Source organism: Somniosus microcephalus, chromosome 17 (genome assembly GCF_052327205.1).
Source record: "Somniosus microcephalus isolate GS21.2 chromosome 17, FLI_Smic_1.0, whole genome shotgun sequence".
NCBI classification, from domain to species: domain Eukaryota; kingdom Metazoa; phylum Chordata; class Chondrichthyes; order Squaliformes; family Somniosidae; genus Somniosus; species Somniosus microcephalus.
In genome coordinates this window covers 53,259,584-53,277,433 of record NC_141003.1, presented here as the reverse complement: position 1 = coordinate 53,277,433, position 17,850 = coordinate 53,259,584, and the positions used below count along the sequence as shown (strand labels likewise).

Genomic DNA, 17,850 nt, shown 5'->3' with positions numbered 1-17,850 from the left:
TTCTTTGAAAGAGCTATCCAACTAGTCCCACTCCCCTGCCCTTTCCCCGTAGCCCTGCAAATTTTTCCCCTTCAAGTATTAATCAAATTCCTTTTTGAAAGTTATTATTGAATCTGCTGCCACCACCGTTTCAAATCAAAACAACTCACTGTGTAAAAGAAAATTTGCCCCATCGCGCCTCTGGTCCTTTTGCCAATTACCTGAAATTTGTGTCCTCTGGTTAACGAACCTTCTGCCACTGGAAACAGTTTCCCCTTATTTCCTCTATCAAAATCCTTCATGATTTTGAACACCTCTCTCATATTTCCTCTTAACTTTCTCTGCTCCAAGGAGAACAACCCCAGCTTCTCTAGTCCCTCAACATAACTGAAGTCCCTCATCCCTGGAGCCATTCCAGTAAATCTCTTCTACACCCTTTTAAGGCCTTGCCATCCTAGTGTGATGCCCAAAGTTGAATACAATACTCCAGCTGGGGCCTAACCAATGTTTTATAAAGCTTTAGCATAACTTCCTTGTTTTTGTACCCTATGTCTATTAATAAAGCCAAGGATCCCATATCCATTTTTAAAAGCCTTTTCAACTTGTCCTGCCACCTTCAGAGATTTGTGTACATACACCCTCCGGTCTCTCTGTTCCTGCACCCCATTTAAAATTGTACCATATAGTTCATATTGCCTCTCCTCATTCTTCCTACCAAAATGTAGCACTTGACACTTCTCTGCATTACATTTCATCTGCCATGTGTCTCCCCATTTCACCAGTCTGTCTATGTCCTCCTGAAGTCTGTTACTATCCTCATTGTTCACTACATTTCCAAGTTTTGTGTCATCTGCAAACTTTGAAATTATGCCCTGAATACCCAAGTCCAGGTCATTAATATATATCAAAAAGAGCAGTGGTCCCAACACCGACCCCTGGGGAACTCCATTCCACATTTCCCTCCAGTCTGAAAAACAACCGTTCACCACTACTCTCTGCTTTCTGCCCCTTAGCTAACTTTGTATCCATGCAGCCACTGCCCCTTTAATCCCATGGCCTTCAATTTTGCTAACCAGTCTACCAAGTGGCACTTTATCAAATGCCTTTTGAAAGTCCATGTACACAGCATCAACCGCACTATCTTCATCAACCCTCTCCGTTACTAGTTGGTGTATTTCTACTCAGCTTGCACACCCGGATAGCAAATTATTATTTTAATGTGTCATTTATATATAAACACAGCTCCTGCTGGAAGTGTGCTGGAAATGAATTGTGCTCCCCTAATTCATCAGCACAAAAGTAAGAGAACATAATTCTTTGGCTGCACCTTTTGGTCTTGCTTGTGTTAATAAATAAATGAGTTTTGGTTAAAGTTATCAGCAAAAGAAAGAATTTTGGTTAGTTTTATCGGTGATGCTTTCTCACTCGTGTGTAGGGTCTGTGGTACTAACAGTTTTACGGTGGTGCAGCACTGTGGCTGGTCAAGAACAGCATTCATTTTTATTATACGTTCTCTGGTTGTGGGTGTTGATGGTGAGGCCTGCATTTATTGCTTATCCCTAGCTACCCTACAAAGGTAATGGTGGGTTGCCTTCTTAAATCTTTGGTAGCTGTTTGATTCAACTGAGTGGCTTGCCAGCTCACTTCAGTGGGCTGTTAAGAAGAAGTATTAAGGGGCTTATCTTGAAAGTAGTTAAGTCACCAGGCCAGGATGAAATGTATCCCAGGCTATTAGGAGAAGCAAGAGAGGAAATAGCGGAGGCTCTGACCATTGTTTTTCAATCCTCTCTGGCTGCAGGCGTGGTGCCGGAGGACTAGTAACGTTGTACTGTATTTTAAAAAGGGAGAAAGGGATAGAATGAGTAATTACAGGCCAGTCAGCCTAACCTTGGTGGTGGGCAAATTGTTGGAAAAAATTCTGAGGGACAGTATTAATCGTCATTTAGAAAGGCACAGATTACTTAAGGACAGTCAGCATGGATTTGTCTGACTAACTTGATAGAATTTTTTGAGGAGCGTTGATGAGGGTAGTGCGTTTGATGTAGTTTTAACAAGGCTTTTGACAAGGTCCCACATGGCAGACTGGTCAGAAAAGTAAAAGCCCATGGGATCCAAGGGAAAGTGGCAAGTTGAATCCAAAATTGGCTCAGTGGCAGGAAGCAAAGGATAATGGTCGACAGATGTTTTTGTGACTGGAAAGCTGTTTCCAGTGGGGTTCCACAGGGCTCAGTACTAGGTCCCTGGCTTTTTGTGGTATACATCAATAATTTAGACTTCAATGTAGGGAGCATGATTAAGAAGTTTGCAGATGATACAAAACTTGGCCGTGTGGTTGATAGTGAGGAAAAAAGCTGTAGACTGCAGGAAGATATCAATGGAGGTAATGCATTTGGGGAGGGTTAACAAGGCAAGGGAATACACAATAAATGGTAGCATACTGAGAAGTGTAGAGGAACAGAGGGACCTTGGAGTGCATATCCACAGATCCCTGAAGGTAGCAGGACAGGTAGATAAGGTGGTTAAGAAGGCATACGGGATACTTTATTAACCGACGCATATAATATAAGAGCAGGGAGGTTATGCTTGAACTGTATAAAACACTAGTTAGGCCACTGTGTACAGTTCTGGTCACCACATTACAGAAAAGATGTGATTGCACTAGAGAGGGTTGCAGAGGAGATTTATGAGGATGTTGCCAGAACTGGAGAATTTTAGCTATGAGGAAAGTTTGGATAGGCTGGGGTTGTTTTCTTTGGAACAGAGGAGGCTGAGGGGAGACTTGATTGATGTGTATAAAATTATGAGGGGCCTAGATAGAGTGGATAGGAAGGACCTATTTCCCCTGGCAGGGAGATCAATAACCAGGGGGCATAAATTTAAAGTAATTGGTAGAAGGTTTAGAGGGGAGTTGAGGAGAACTTTTTTCGCCCAGAGGGTGGTGGGGGTCTGGAACTCACTGCCTGAAATGGTGGTAGAGACAGAAACCCTCATCGCATTTAAAAAGTACTTGGATATGCACTTGAAGTGCCGTACCCTACAAGGCTACGGACCAAAATGTGGGATTAGGCTGGATAGTTTTTCGTCTGGCACCGACGCAATGGGTCAAATGGCTTCCTTCTGTGCTGTAAATTTCTATGATTCTAAACCCCTTAATACTTCCTCTCTCACTAAGTTTATCTCATCTAATATTTCACACTCCTCCTCCTCAACTACAATGTTTGCATCGTCCCTCTCTTTTCTGAAGATAGACGCAAAGTATTCATTAAGAACCATACCCATGTCTTTCATCTCACCGCACAGGTTATCTTATGACATGCATATGTGCCAGAAATTCATTTTAATTGGGTAATTAATATTAATTCAGCAACATGACTTAGTGCCACCGAATAAAATTAAACTTGGTTGTCACGGTGTTTAGAATTATGCTTCCTGTCTGCTCTGTCAAGTGCAAACAGCTCAATGCATTTCAAGCCTTAAAAAAAAATTGTAAAATGCAATTCCATGTGCACTGAGTACCGGAATCAAACTGGCTTTTTCCCTCTTAAGCTACATTACATTATTCCTTTGCACTGGGGCATAGCAAAATAAAATGAATTTTGTTTGTCATTCACCAAAAGCCTCACCTGTGACCTCATTAAAATGCATTTTTACAGGCACAAATATAATAAATGAGAAACTTTTCTTAGTTTTCCCTTTTAATGATAACTGCAGTAGATCAATATAACCAAAATATAGAACCCGATAACAAGGCTTTTTGCTCAGAAAAGGTTTACTCCCAGGAACACATTGGGCCATAATTTTTATTAATTATTTGTTCATGGGATGTGGGCGTCGCTGGCAAGGCCGGCATTTATTGCCCATCCCTAATTGCCCCTGAGAAGGTGGGGGTGAGCCGCCTTCTTGAACCACTGCAGTCCTTGATTTGCCCTTGCCCGTTTAATCTCAATGATATTTTGCGCCACATGTTGCTGAAAGTGCGAGTTGATAACGGCGCAGCAAGGGAAACCGGGCATCTGGGACCTGAGTGAACAGGGCAAGCAACTGTGCATCTCCTTAACCAATCAGATTGAAGGATTGTGAAATTAACAATGCAAGGACTGAGAAGGAAATGTAAATTAGAGTGAGTGAATTCAATATCAAATCGGGTACAGAAGGAGAAATAGAGAGGGAAAGAAAGATTGGATTAAGAGAGAGAGAAAAAAAGAGACAGAAAGGAAAAGTTAAAAAAACTAAATTTCACATTTTTAAAATATCCAGGAACAATTGAAATGTAAAGGAATTAGACCCCACACATGTAATGGTTATTTTTTGGTGCTAGATAGGTTCATTGATAGTAATTAACAATTAACAGATCATTAAAAGAATCTCTGATAGCTAACCCAGGCTTAATTAAATATGCGCAAAAAAGGCTCCAAAACAAGCTCTTGCATCACTTGAGACTAGCTCTAACTTTCTGCGGTGAGTTTAGTTTGTATCTACCGTGCAAGTACAACAACATCGCCCAGTGCATTTCAATGGTGAGGCAGACAGCGAGATGCCATTTTCGCAAAGCTAACTGCACAGTGGCGTATCTCCGACAGCAACTTTTGGATTTCCCCAGTTAACCGTGCATCTGCCCTCGTCTGAAGTTGCTGTGGCATTTGCGCATAATTATTTTGACAGTAAATTATGGGCCATTACCAGTGGTGTTCCCCAGTAGTGTGCTATATCATCATATATTATTTGAAACTATTACGTTAAAACTTCACGTCATAACGTATGTGCATTTAATTTAGAAAACTGAATAGAAATGCATGAGGAAAACATTCCAAAAGGGATGTGGTGGCATTCAGTGTCAGGTGAACTAACACAGAGCTAGAAGCAAAAGCTGCAAGCGTGTTGCAGCTCTATCAGCATCTGATAGAGAAAAGCTAATGGGTGCGTTTCATTCATCAGGATTAAGGCAGTTCTGTTCTGAGAATAAAGAGCATGATTTATAATAGCAGAAGTAAAGGTGGCAGCAGCAATAGGCCAGTCAGCTCTAAAGTTCTGCCAAATTACACTGACTGCGGCCAATATCACTATGTATAGAGGGGATGTAGACTATTGTTGGGCAGGGGGTGGGGGTTCATTTAGTTACTGTGGGCTCCTGGAACTTGTTTGATTGCCTTTGGGGATTGGAGAAGAATTTCCTGGTGCTTTTCCCCCTAAATTGACCAAGGATCTGTTTCCTCTCCCAGGAGATTGTGGCTGGGGTGGGGGGAGGTTCATGCTGTGTATAAATTTCAACTGATGGACCAATTGGTCCTGTCCGCCATTTTCATATGTTCATAAAGTGTTCCCAGTATAATATGAAGCCATTTCACATTCGCACGAATGCGATTGTGACATTGTTCGAAGTATATATAAATGTTACGTGTTAAGATGGGGGTCAAAGATTCCCATAGGCACTCCTAGTGGGATAAATTCAGTGTCAAATCTCGCACATGAATATTTTTATGTAATCCTATGGGGGATGTAAAGGAAAACGACGTCATTTATATTTGTTAGATAGCGTAAGTTGATAATTCACAACAGAATATCAAATCCAAATACCACTAATGTTCTGTGCTGTAGAACTCTCAATTTGTTATTTGTCACTTGGGGAATTTTCCAATCTCAGCAATGCATTTGGGGAAGACAGAATGGATACTAGAGAAAAATGTAGGGCAAGTCACCCAGGGTTGCTGTTGCACACTTCCCAATTCAACAACGGCATTGGCACAGACTATAAAACAGGTGTTTTCTTTTACATGCCAAAGATAGAAGTCCAACCTCTGGATGGCCTTTACTCTGCACTGTTGATTATTAGTAACGTTTTAAATAGCTGGTATCCTCAAGGAAGCAGTCAGCTTCCTGTCGCATTTGGGCAGGACTCCATAAGAACATAAGAAATAGGAGCAGGAGTAGGCCATGTGTTTTGAGCTAAGGGAGGGACAAAGAAATTTGCTTTGTTGCAACCCAGTCACCGCTGCACTATTTGTCTGAATTTACCACACTGTCCTTACCACTGACAGTCGGTCCCTCTCTAACCTAATATTGGCAGCACATCATTAGGTGGACCGTCAAATATTCCAATATGCCAGTTACAAATGTTAGTGGAAATTTGATGAATCCCCAGTAATATTTGTCACCATCTACCCAATGTTGAAATGATACTCATAAATACCAATTAACATAATTAATGAGAAGGAAAACCCCAGTGCCAGAGCATTCACACTATAAAATCTGTGGATTAACTTTTGGGGGTATTAGAGCAAACATGTTTAAAAGATCACTGGGAATGGTGCTCCAAAGAGCTGTGCTACAAAGTGGCCGGATGTAGATGCCCACACAATGGTTTTCTGACTTCAGCTATAACCCTGCGATAGTCTTACATATTTTCTAGTAGCTAGTTATGGAGCACCGTGGCAGATGCATGGGAGCAAGTTTTGCAACCACCCATTCGGCTGGCAAATGTGCAGCACCGGTAGATTTCTAGCAAGAAAATACTAAATAACTTACCCGCTTTGTTCTAACTTTATATGGTCATTAGGAAATATGAAATTAATGAGGTGACATTGTGGCGTTGCCACATTGGGGAAACACTGTGTATGTAGATAAACCTGTATAATCCCCTTTTAACTGCTGTATTCCCCTCCCCCCGCAAGACCGTTGCAAGCTGAGAGGAATAAGGCACGTTCAGACTTGCCTGCTGCTGAGGTTCCGGCAGGTGACCAATCCGTGAGTCATCCAGGGTGCCTTGGCACATTGGATACAAAACTGGCTTAGTGGCAGAAGGCAGAGGGTGATGGTCGAAGGTTGTTTTTGTGACTGGAAGCCTGTGGCCAGTGGGGTACCACAGGGATCGGTGCTGGGTCCCTTGCTGTTTGTGGTCTACATTAATGACTTGGATATGAATGTAAAGGGTATGATCAGTAAGTTCGCGGATGATACAAAAATTGGTAGGGTGGTAAATAGCGAGGAGGGTAGCCTCAGTCTGCAGGACGATATAGATGGGTTGGTCAGATGGGCGGAACAGTGGCAAATGGAATTTAACCCGGAAAAGTGCGAGGTGATGCACTTTGGGGGGACTAACAAGGCAAAGGAATACACAATGAATGGAAAGACCCTAGGCAAGACGGAGGGTCAGAGGGATCTGGGTGTGCAAGTACACAGATCCCTGAAGGCGGCGGAACAGGTGGATAAGGTGGTAAAAAAGGCATATGGGATACTTGCCTTCATTAGCCGAGGCATTGAATATAAGAGCAAGGAGGTTATGATGGAGCTGTATAAAACACTGGTTAGGCCACAGCTGGAATATTGTGTGCAGTTCTGGTCGCCACACTACAGGAAGGATGTGATCGCGTTAGAGAGGGTGCAGAGGAGGTTCACCAGGATGTTACCAGGGCTGGAGCGCTTCAGCTATGAAGAGAGACTGGGCAGGTTGGGTTTGTTTTCCTTGGAGCTGAGGAGGCTGAGGGGGGACATGATTGAGGTGTACAAAATTATGAGGGGCATAGATAGGATGGATGCTGAGGAGCTTTTTCCCTTAGTAGAGGGGTCAATAACTAGGGGGCATAGATTCAAGGTAAAGGGCGGGAGGTTTAGAGGGGATTTGAGAAAGAACTTTTTCACCCAGAGGGTGGTTGGAGTCTGGAACTCACTGCCTGAAAGGGTTGTGGAGGCAGAAACCCTCATAACATTTAAGAAGCATTTGGATGTGCACTTGAAATGCCATAGCATACAAGGCTACGGGCCAAATGCTGGAATATGGGATTAGATTAGACAGGGCTTGATGGCCGGCGCGGACACGATGGGCCAAAGGGCCTCTATCCGTGCTGTATTACTCTATGACTCTATCACAGGTTCGCGGGCTTCACGAATTCAGTACTGTATTGTGAGAGTTGGAGTAAAGACCTATTTCTTGTAGCTCGCTGTGTTGCCTATTTCTTTACGCAGGAGACCGTAGTCCCCCACATTGGTGACCCCGAATGTCGGCGGCCGAAGCCCCCGACTCACGCAGCCCTACAGAGGCCAGCAACGACCCGATGGCAACCAGCAGCAGCTTGATGTCGGCCGGCGCCGCGTCCTTGAAGCTCCCCACCTTCTGGGAACACCAAGCACCAGCTTGGTTCGTGCACTCGGAGGCCCAATTCACCCTTCGCAGGGTTCAAGACGATGAAGAAAGGTACCTCCACGTAGTCTCGGCACTAGCAAGCTCTACCACCGCCGAAGTTCTCGACCTGCTGGGGAACCCACCACAGACCGGCAAGTACTCAACCATTAAGGGCCGCTTGCTGCAGGCTTACGGCCTGTCCAAGGAGGAGAGGGCCCGCAGGCTTCTCTCACTACCAGGCCTCGGCGATTCTACCCCGACCCAGTTGATGAGCCGGATGCTTGCGCTCCTGGGCTCTGAACCGCAGTGCTTTTTGTTTCGGGCCCTTTTCCTCAGCCTGCTTCCTCAGCAGGTACAGACTGCCCTCGCGGGGTCCCCGATCACGGACTGCGTACAACTGGCAGCCGCCACGGACAAAGTTTTCACCGTCGCCCAACTCGGCTGTGCAGCCGCGAGGCTCCCCGACACCACCGAGCGTGCGCCGCCACGCCAGGCCGCAGAACTATGCTACTACCACGCGCGTTTCGGCCACAAGGCCCACCCTGCTCTTTCGATCAAACCAAGATGGCCGCCCGGCCCAACGCACCAGTCCCGCGCCGCCGTCTAGGCCCGCTTGACCGCACCCCCGCCGCCACGATGGCCATTGGCACCGCAGGTAAACTGCTGTACATAACCGACTCTCTTTCAGGGCGCAGATTCCTTTGCAATACCGGAGCCCAATGCAGCATAATTCCTGCCTCCCAGCTCGACATCCAGGCAGGCCGCAGCGGCCCACCCCTCGTGGCGGCAAATGGCGCAGCCATCGCTACTTTCGGAAAGCGACGGGCCGAGGTTTGTTTCAACGGCCGGCGATTTACGTGGGATTTCGTGACGGCCTCGGTGGCACATCCTTTGCTGGGCGCCGATTTTCTTTGCGCCCACGGACTTCTGGTCGACGTCCGCGACAGGCGCCTGATCGACGCAGCAACTTTCGCTTCACTGGCCTGCCAGCAGAGCAACAGCCCGGCCCTCGTCGGGTCCTGCTCCGCCCCGGCGCATGACGACTACGCCCGCCTACTCGCCGATTTCCCGAGGCTCACACAACCGACCTTCTCAGCCGCGGCAGCCAAGCATGGGGTCGAGCACTACATCGCCACTACGGGACCACCAGTGTTTGCTCGAGCCAGACGCCTGGACCCAGCCAAGATGGCGGTGGCCAAGGAAGAATTCACCACGATGGAAAAACTGGGCATCATCCGCCGCTCGAACAGCCCTTGGTCGTCCCCCCTCCATATTGTGCCCAAGCCGGGTGGTGGCTGGCGTCCCTGCGGCGACTACAGACGGCTCAACGATGCCACCACGCCCGATAGATACCCCATTCCGCACATCCAAGACTTCTCAGCACACCTAGCAGGAAAGTCCGTCTTTTCCAAGGTCGACCTGATTCACGGCTACCATCAGGTCCCCGTCCACCATGCAGACGTCCAGAAGACGGCAGTCATCACCCCCTTCGGACTGTTCGAGTTCCTGCGCATGCCCTTCGGGCTTAAGAATGCCGCACAGGCCTTCCAACGGCTCATGGACTCCGTCCTATGGGACCTGAGCTTTCTGTTCGTCTATCTGGACGATATCCTCGTGGCCAGTACCAGCAAGGCCGAGCACATCGCGCATTTGCGCTCCCTTTTCCAGCGCCTCAGCCAACACGGGCTAATCGTCAACCCGGCCAAATGCCAGTTCGGAGCAGCCCAAATTGACTTTCTCGGCCACAGAATCTCGCCAAGGGGAGCCATTCCCCTACCTTCCAAGGTGCAGGCGGTGGCGGACTTTCCCCAGCCCACCTCGGTTAAGGCGCTGCAGGAATTTTTGGGGATGGTGAATTTCTATCATCGGTTCGTGCCCAAGGCCGCCGCACTCATGCGCCCCCTCTACGAAGCCACCAGGGGTAAAACGGGCAAAGAGCAACTCACCTGGTCCAGCGAGATGGCGACAGCCTTCCACCAGACCAAAAGCGCCTTGGCCAACGCCACACTACTGGCCCACCCCATCCCGGGCGCCAAGACCGCCCTCACCACGGACGCCTCGGATTACGCCGTCAGCGCCGTCCAGCAACAGTGGGTCGAAGGCGCGTGGCAGCCACTGGCATTTTTCAGCCGACCGCTGCGCAAGAATGAGCAGGCTTACAGCACGTTCGACAGAGAGCTCCTGGCCCTGTTCCTGGCAATCCGGCACTTCCGTTTCCTTCTGGATGGCCGGCCGTTCACCGCATTCGTGGACCACAAGCCGCTCACTTTCGCCATGGCAAAAGTAACCGAACCCTGGTCCGCGCGCCAGCAGCGCCAACTCAACTTAATCTCGGAGTTCACCACGGACATCCGCCACGTCGCCGGCAAGGATAATTTGGTGGCCGACTGCCTCTCAAGACCCTCGCTCCACGCAGTGCACCTGGGCGTCGACTACGCCAGCATGGCGAGAGACCAGGCTGCCGACGTGGAGATTCAGGCCCTCAGAACGTCAACTACCAGTCTCACCCTGGCCGACATCCACTTCCACGCAGCCGGCACAACCCTCCTGTGCGACGTCTCAGTCCTTTCGCTTAGGCCGGTCGTTCCATCCGCCTGGCGCAAGCAGGTTTTCGACATCATCCACGGCCTCTCACATCCAGGGATGCGTGCGTCTCAGAAACTTATGTCTGCCAAGTTCGTCTGGCCTGGACTCCACAAGGATGTGAGAGACTGGACCAACACATGCGTGCCGTGTCAGCGCGCTAAGGTCCAGCAGCACACCAAGGCGCCATTGGAGTGTTTCCCGGTGCCCGAGAGGCGTTTCGACCACATCCACGTCGATCTGGTAGGCCCCTTGCCACCGTCGCACTGTTTTACACACCTGCTCACGATCATCGACCGCACCACCAGATGGCCCGAGGTGGTTCCCCTCGCCTCCACCACTACGACCGACGTCGCGCGAGCATTCGTCTCGACATGGGTGGCCCGGTTCGGCGTGCCGACCGACATATCCTCGGACAGAGGCCCCCAGTTCACCTCCCACTTCTGGAATGCCATCATCGCCGGCCTCGGCACCAAGTTGCACAGGACAACAGCCTACCACCCGCAGGCCAACGGGTTCTGCGAGCGCTTTCATCGTTCTTTGAAAGCCTCTCTCCGCGCCAGCCTGGTCAATACCAGCTGGATCGACAAACTACCCTGGGTTCCCCTGGGATTGCGTACTGCGCCCAAAGAGGACCTCCGCGCCTCTGCGGCCGAGATGGTCTACGGCCAACCACTCAGAGTACCAGGCGACTTCCTCCCCCTGACAACGGAGCCGTGGTCGGCCGCCAGACAGCTTTCCCTGCACCAGGACGCGGCCCAGCAATTCCGTCCAGTGCCCACTTCGCAACACGGCCCGCAGCCGTTCTACGTGCCTCGAGACTTACGACATGCGGAGTTCGTCTTTGTGCGCCGGGACGCGCACAGAGACCCGCTGCAGGCACCATACACCGGCCCCTTCCCAGTATTGGAGACGGGGGACAAAGCTTTTCTTATCGATGTCGGCGGGAAGCCGGACCTTATTTCAGTAGACCGCCTCAAACCGGCGCACCTGGACCTTAGCTTCCCGTTTCGGCCGGCTCTTCACCCACGGCGGGGCAGACCTCCCGCGTTGGCGGCGGCCCCACAAGAGGACCAAGACACGCCAGAACCTTGCTTTCCGGCCGCCGCCCCACCTTCGCCGGCAGCCCGTCCAGCCAGCCCACCAGCCGCCAGACCAGCCGACAAACCAACCGGCCGACCTCCCAGACAGCCCTCCTCACACGCCAGATGGCTACTACGGCCGCTTGGTCAAACCTCCGCAGAGACTGACTTTTACAGTTAACGAGGATTCTGGGGTGGGGGGGGGCGGGCGTATGTGGCGTTGCCACATTGGGGAAACACTGTGTGTATGTAGATAAACCTGTATAATCCCCTTTTAACTGCTGTATTCCCCTCCCCCCGCAAGACAGTTGCAAGCTGAGAGGAATAAGGCACGTTCAGACTTGCCTGCTGCTGAGGTTCCGGCAGGTGACCAATCCGTGAGTCATCACAGGTTCGCGGGCTTCACGAATTCAGTACTGTATTGTGAGAGTTGGAGTAAAGACCTATTTCTTGTAGCTCGCTGTGTTGCCTATTTCTTTACGCGGGAGACCGTAGTCCCCCACAACATAATCTTGTACAATCATCATCATCTGAGATAGAGTGGATGGCATCCCATTGCATGAATTGTAACTGAGCATGTGCAGGATGGTGGCACTGACTATTGCAGCACTGGTGCACAGGACCAGGGAGTGGAGGGAAACAGACTTGATGGTCTAGAAGTAAAACGGGCGCCTAAGGGCCCAATATGGCAGGCAGCGTGCGCATGCTCATTCCGCGCTGGAAGTGCGCCGCCCGCCATATTAATTATGGCTCCTCCATAGGGGTCGTGCACACCTGAAACTGGCATTCGACCCATTGCATATGCAGATCGGGGCCTGACCGTCTGTTTCAGGCCCCTTTGCAAAATTGGACTGCGAATGACCACAGCGAGCGCCATGCATGCTGTGGTCAGTTTTTTCAGGAGCTCAACAGGTGAACCAGCTATCCTAAAAGGGACCATGTGGAGGCAGCCACTTGAAATGTAAGTTTATTAAGTTGTTTTTACTTCATTTATTGTGGAGCCAGGAGGAGCGTACTTGTTCCTCCCAGTTGAACATTTAAACTGTGGGTAGCTGCCGGTCACCGATTGCCTCGCCACCGACCCCCCCCCTCCGGACCCTCCTCAGGCCCTCAGCCAGCATCCGAGCTGGCCAATCTTGCTGCACCCTCCGTGAACGCTAAACTGCCTCAATCATGCCATAAGTGAAAATATGCTCAATAAACTGCCATATTGGTGTACAATCCGGCATGGACTGGTTGGGCCGAATGGCCTGTTTCTGTGCCATATATCCTATGTAATATGCGATGCATTTTTAAATAAAAATGAGTAATTTGAGTTTGGAGAGTAGTCGCTCTGTGAGTCAGTAATTCCCCCCCACCCCGCCAAAGGAAAGCTCAGGTTTAAGGGGCTGCCTATATATATTTGGATGCAGTAGCATTTTGATTTTATTTAGGCTTATGTGAAATTTTCCAACAACATCATCGACAACCCATCAGGCTGTGATAGCACTGCAGGGTGGGACAACCGGTATCCACCCACTCAGAATCATAGAAACCCGCAGGTGAGAATTGCTTCGGTTTCTATGTGCAGCTACATTGTAATCACACTGGTGACGCTTTCCTCTGGTATTTGTAATTTGGTGTTTTTAGAATGAGTTTGCAATTTTGCGAGTAATCTTCACAAGCACATTTACAACATCATTAAATATACTGAGCAGAGGAATTTTTACTCTCCAATGACAAGAGTCCAATAGCCCCTGTGAATTGAATATTTGCTTCCCTAAATCCTGGGACTGCCCCTCCAAAAGCAATAGATTACTGACTAGATATGTTGGAGCCAAGGGCAGCTGACAGATATAATTGCAAAGTTCTTCTGTCATCTACTCATACTTCCCAAAATGACATCTCAATTCTTTGTTGCATAATACAGGTTGACTATCCCTTATCCGAAAACCTTGGGACCAGCTGTGTTTCGGTTTTCGGAAATTTTCGGATTTCAGAAGGTATTATTTCAGACTGGGAAACTCTGAACATTAAATTAATTTGGTAATTAGTATTTGTATTTAATATAAATTTTTAAAGTTCAGGCTACCTCTTGCGACTGTTGCGTGTCTCATTCCCCTTCCTGCTTCTCTGTGCTGCCGCTCCCAGTCTGTTTACAGCTCCCCCTGCTCCGTATCTGAATTCCTTGACTTAGCGGGGATCTGGGGCTCGACTGCCGCCGCCAGTTGTGGGAAAGCCGGATATCGGCTGACTCCTACGCTAAGCTGGCCCGCAAATCAGGTCAGAAAAGCATCGGCCGCGCCGGGTCATGTTTGGCGCCACTCGGGTTATGTCGTGCGCACGACTTACGCTCCACAAAAAAACTTTAGGTTTTCAGAGGTTTTCGGTTTTCAGAAGTGCGGATAAAGGATAGTCTACCTGTACATCTGTTTATCTTATGTAGTCAAATTATTAGGTTATGCGTTTTGATTCTCAACAAAACAACCTGCACTTCCAGGAAATTTTGAGCATTTAAAAACAATGAAGGAATTATTACGGTTAGATGATCAGGCCATGGAACGGAGTTTGCAATAAGAATGTTAGTAGGCATTCAGCATCTGTGAAGAGAGAAACAGAGTTAATGTTTCAGGCTGATGACCTTTTGTCAGAACTGGAAAAAAGCAGGAAATGGAACAGATTTTTAAGCAAGTGTAGAGGCTGGGAAAGGGGGGAGGGGATGAAAGAACAAAAGGGAAGGCCTGTGATGGGATAAAGGCGGAAGAGGTTAAGAGACATTGGGGGAGAAATTAGGTGAGTAGCGCCACCTGTTAACGCCTAAAGAGGCAGTCAGTGGCTGTAGCGCCACTGGCTGCGTCTCCCGCGATATTCAGTAGGGGCGCTAATGGTGGCATTAGGCATTTGCGCTGCGCCGTCACCGATGACGTCATCGGTGTGCGCAGCGCCCCATTTGCACCCCGTTCGCGATATTTGGTAGCGCACTCCACATTTGCGCCGCTCGCTACCCGCGCCCGGTTCACGGGGCCTTACTGTGCCGGCAGCGGCGCAAGTTAAGGTGGAGGTGCGGGGCGGCCGCCACCTCCGTCCCCGACCTCCTAACCACCCCCCCGCGGCATTGCCGGCTGTTTCCCGAGAGCCCGGCACTTCTCCTTGGTGCCGGGCTGATTTGCCGGCACTCGCGAGCGGGGATCGCGCTGTTGCAGGCACCTCCCCCTTAACAATGGGAGGAAGGCCTGCAGTACCGCAGCGTGCCGTGCCGCAGCGTGTGGCGCTGTGGCATGTTGTGCTGCGATATTCAGTTTCAGCGCCCTAAGAGGGACGCGGAGCGCCTCGAGCCTTGCCCCGTGTCCCTCGAGGAGCAATGAAACTGAATATCTGACGATCGCTAAACCCTCGAACGCTGCGCTAAATCCTGCGCTCAGGCGACTTTTGCGCCACTTTGGCGCCCCAACCCAATTTCTAGGCCAATATTAAGCGATATTCAAGGCAAAAGGAGATGGTAATGAGACAGGTTAAGAAACAAAGGATGGCTCTAGATGAAGTGTAAATTGCGCTGGCAGAATGAAAGACAGCTGCTGGTTATGATCTGAAATTGTTGAACTCTATGTTGAGTCCAGAAGGCTGTAAAGTGCCTAATCGAAAGATCAAATGCTGTTCCTCGAGCTTACGCTGAGCTTCCGTGGAACAATGCAAGAGGCCGAGGACGGTGAGGTCTGAGTGGGAGTGGAGCGGTGAATTAAAGTGACAGGCGACCGGAAGCTCGGGGTCCCCCTTACGGACTGAACGGAGGTGTTCCGCAAAGCGGTCACCCAATCTGCATTTGGCCTCCCCAATGTAGAGGAGACCACATCATGAGCAGCGAATACAGTATACTAAATTGCAAGAAGTACAAGTAAATCGCTGTTTCACCTGGAAGGGGTGTTTCGGGCCCTGGACAGTGGGAAGGGGGGAGGTATAAGGGCACGTGTTGCATCTCCTGCACTTGCACGGGAAGGTGCCAGGCGAAGGGCAAGCGGTGTTGTAATATAGGAAACACAGCAGCCAATTTGCACATTTTCAAGACAAGTTCTAATGGGCATCATTCAGTGCTGAAAACAATTTGAACAGTGCTTTTGGCAAAGGTTCATCACCTATGCCTTCTCCGATTCATTTCTCAAAGACTTGTGGCTAGAAGCTAGTATCCAGGCTGTTTTAAATATTTTGTAATAGATGCTCAGCTCTACCATAACAGTCTTGTGAAGGTCAGTAACATAGTGAGAGGCAACAGCATTATTTAGAGGAGGACAATTCTTGTTTTTGCCTCACCTAAACTATTTCCCTGAAGCCCTCAAATCACTGTCTGGGATTTTTGCAGATTACAACACTCGGGGGAATTTTGCAGGGGGTCAGCGTGCGCGATCGGTGGCGGGTCGGGTGGAAAGTGTTTTTTTTTGACAGTGGGTCGGGCCCCTGCTGTCAATCCACCACCACACGCCTTTACCAAATGTCGGGTCTCTCAGTGCTGAGTACCCAACACGCAGTGGCGGGGGAAGCAATTAAAATCATTAGAGGCTTGTTTACAGCAACTTAATGCTTTTTTTCCCAGCTTTTTGGATTTGACATGTCACCCACCAGCTTCCTGCTGTGCCTAGACCTCATCTGTAAAGCTGAGGTGGGAGGTCACTTGCCATTGTTTCAGCTGATGAGCTGACAGCTTCAAATGTCAAGTCAAAGCTCCCAGCTGATTAAGAAATGTTCCCTTAACCACTAGCTTCTCTCGACTGCATTTCCACGACAGATTCAAAATGCTGCAAGTCTTTACACAAGTCTCCATCCAGTCTGACCTCATTACCTCTCCCGCCATTGACATATCGCTTCTGTCATCTCTACTTCACCTGCCATCTATTACATCAGCATTGGTGCACTTTATACTCTCTCACCTTGGTCCTCAGAATCCCACCACAATCAACCCCATCACTAGGCACACCAACAGCACCAAGAACAACACCAACCTTCTCCGCAATCAACTGATGTTGCACAGGACACAAGTTATCAGCATCTGACCTCATTGCTGTCCTGGAGGCCTGGGATGGCCTCCCCATAGCCAGATTTACTTCACTTGACACTACACCCTGGCTGCCACATGATGCGCCAGGTTGGCAACACCCCACACCAACACCATAAAGCATCCCTACAATGTCCAAGCCATTCCTATCACACTCATGTCCATTGCGTTTGGGGGGGTGGGGGGTAACATTATGTCTCACCATTCACTACAACACACTAAGTCACTTCCAAAGGTGCACACAAATCTGTTCAAGAACGCAAAGTGTTGAAAATAAAGGTTTCAATGTTTGACAGCACATTAACAGAAACTTTACATGAACATTGCATAAAACACACAAGTGCCTACCCTTGTGTGTTGTTAGTTGGTATGATTGCATTAGGATGAGGGTGAGTGTGAGGGGTTGCTAGTGAGATGGGGATGTGATGAGAGGCACAGCAGGATGAGGTTGAGTGTGGCTTTTTACTAACGTTTTGTGATCTACTGAGATCATTGAAACATTTGCGGCACTGCACCCAGGTCCTCCTGACCACATCCCTGCTTGTGCCCGCCTCTGCAATGTGCAACCAGACTGCGTTGATCTCCTGGGGAGGTCTCTTCCACCCATGGGAAGGGAAGAGAACCTCCCTGTGCGCTGTGACTCCCTCCATAAGCATATGGAGGGAGTTATGGGAGAGCCTGGGTGCAGCCCTGCATCTCTGTGCAGTGCTTGTCGGTGTTTGCAGCACCTCAATGCTGTAGAACACTGACAGCTCAAATGTCAAATTAAAGTTGGCCATGGTCCCTTTAAGGAAACTGGCTGATGACACGTCCTCAATAGACGTCATCAGACCGGCTTCCTTCAGTTGGCCGGGAAACTTGCTGGGCGGGTTTAACGAGCCCAATCAGGGGGAAGTCATTCCACACAGTGGAGTGGGGCCGGGACCCACCGCCGACATCGCCCATCCCAGACCCGCCGTGGTTGGTAAAATCCAGCCCTCTGTCTTTAAGGGTAGTGGAGTACAGAAGCAGGTTTCAAATTCACAAACTTGATATGGGGAAGTGTAAAATATTTGGGAAGGGTCCAA

General features: G+C 49.3%; 1 protein-coding gene across 3 annotated transcripts in view; it reads left to right on the top strand.

Moving 5' to 3' along the window:
* Window positions 1–17,850, top strand: part of mapk11 (mitogen-activated protein kinase 11) — a 56,140-nt gene that overhangs the window by 1,565 nt on the left and 36,725 nt on the right. For 2 of the 3 annotated variants that reach the window (XM_086010351.1, XM_086010349.1), the window contains exon 2: window positions 13,670–13,785. The exons of the other annotated variant lie outside the window; for it this stretch is intronic. In XM_086010351.1, coding sequence (XP_085866477.1) covers window positions 13,670–13,785 — 116 coding nt within the window. The remainder of the gene's footprint in view (window positions 1–13,669; window positions 13,786–17,850) is intronic. 3 annotated transcript variants of the gene reach the window in all.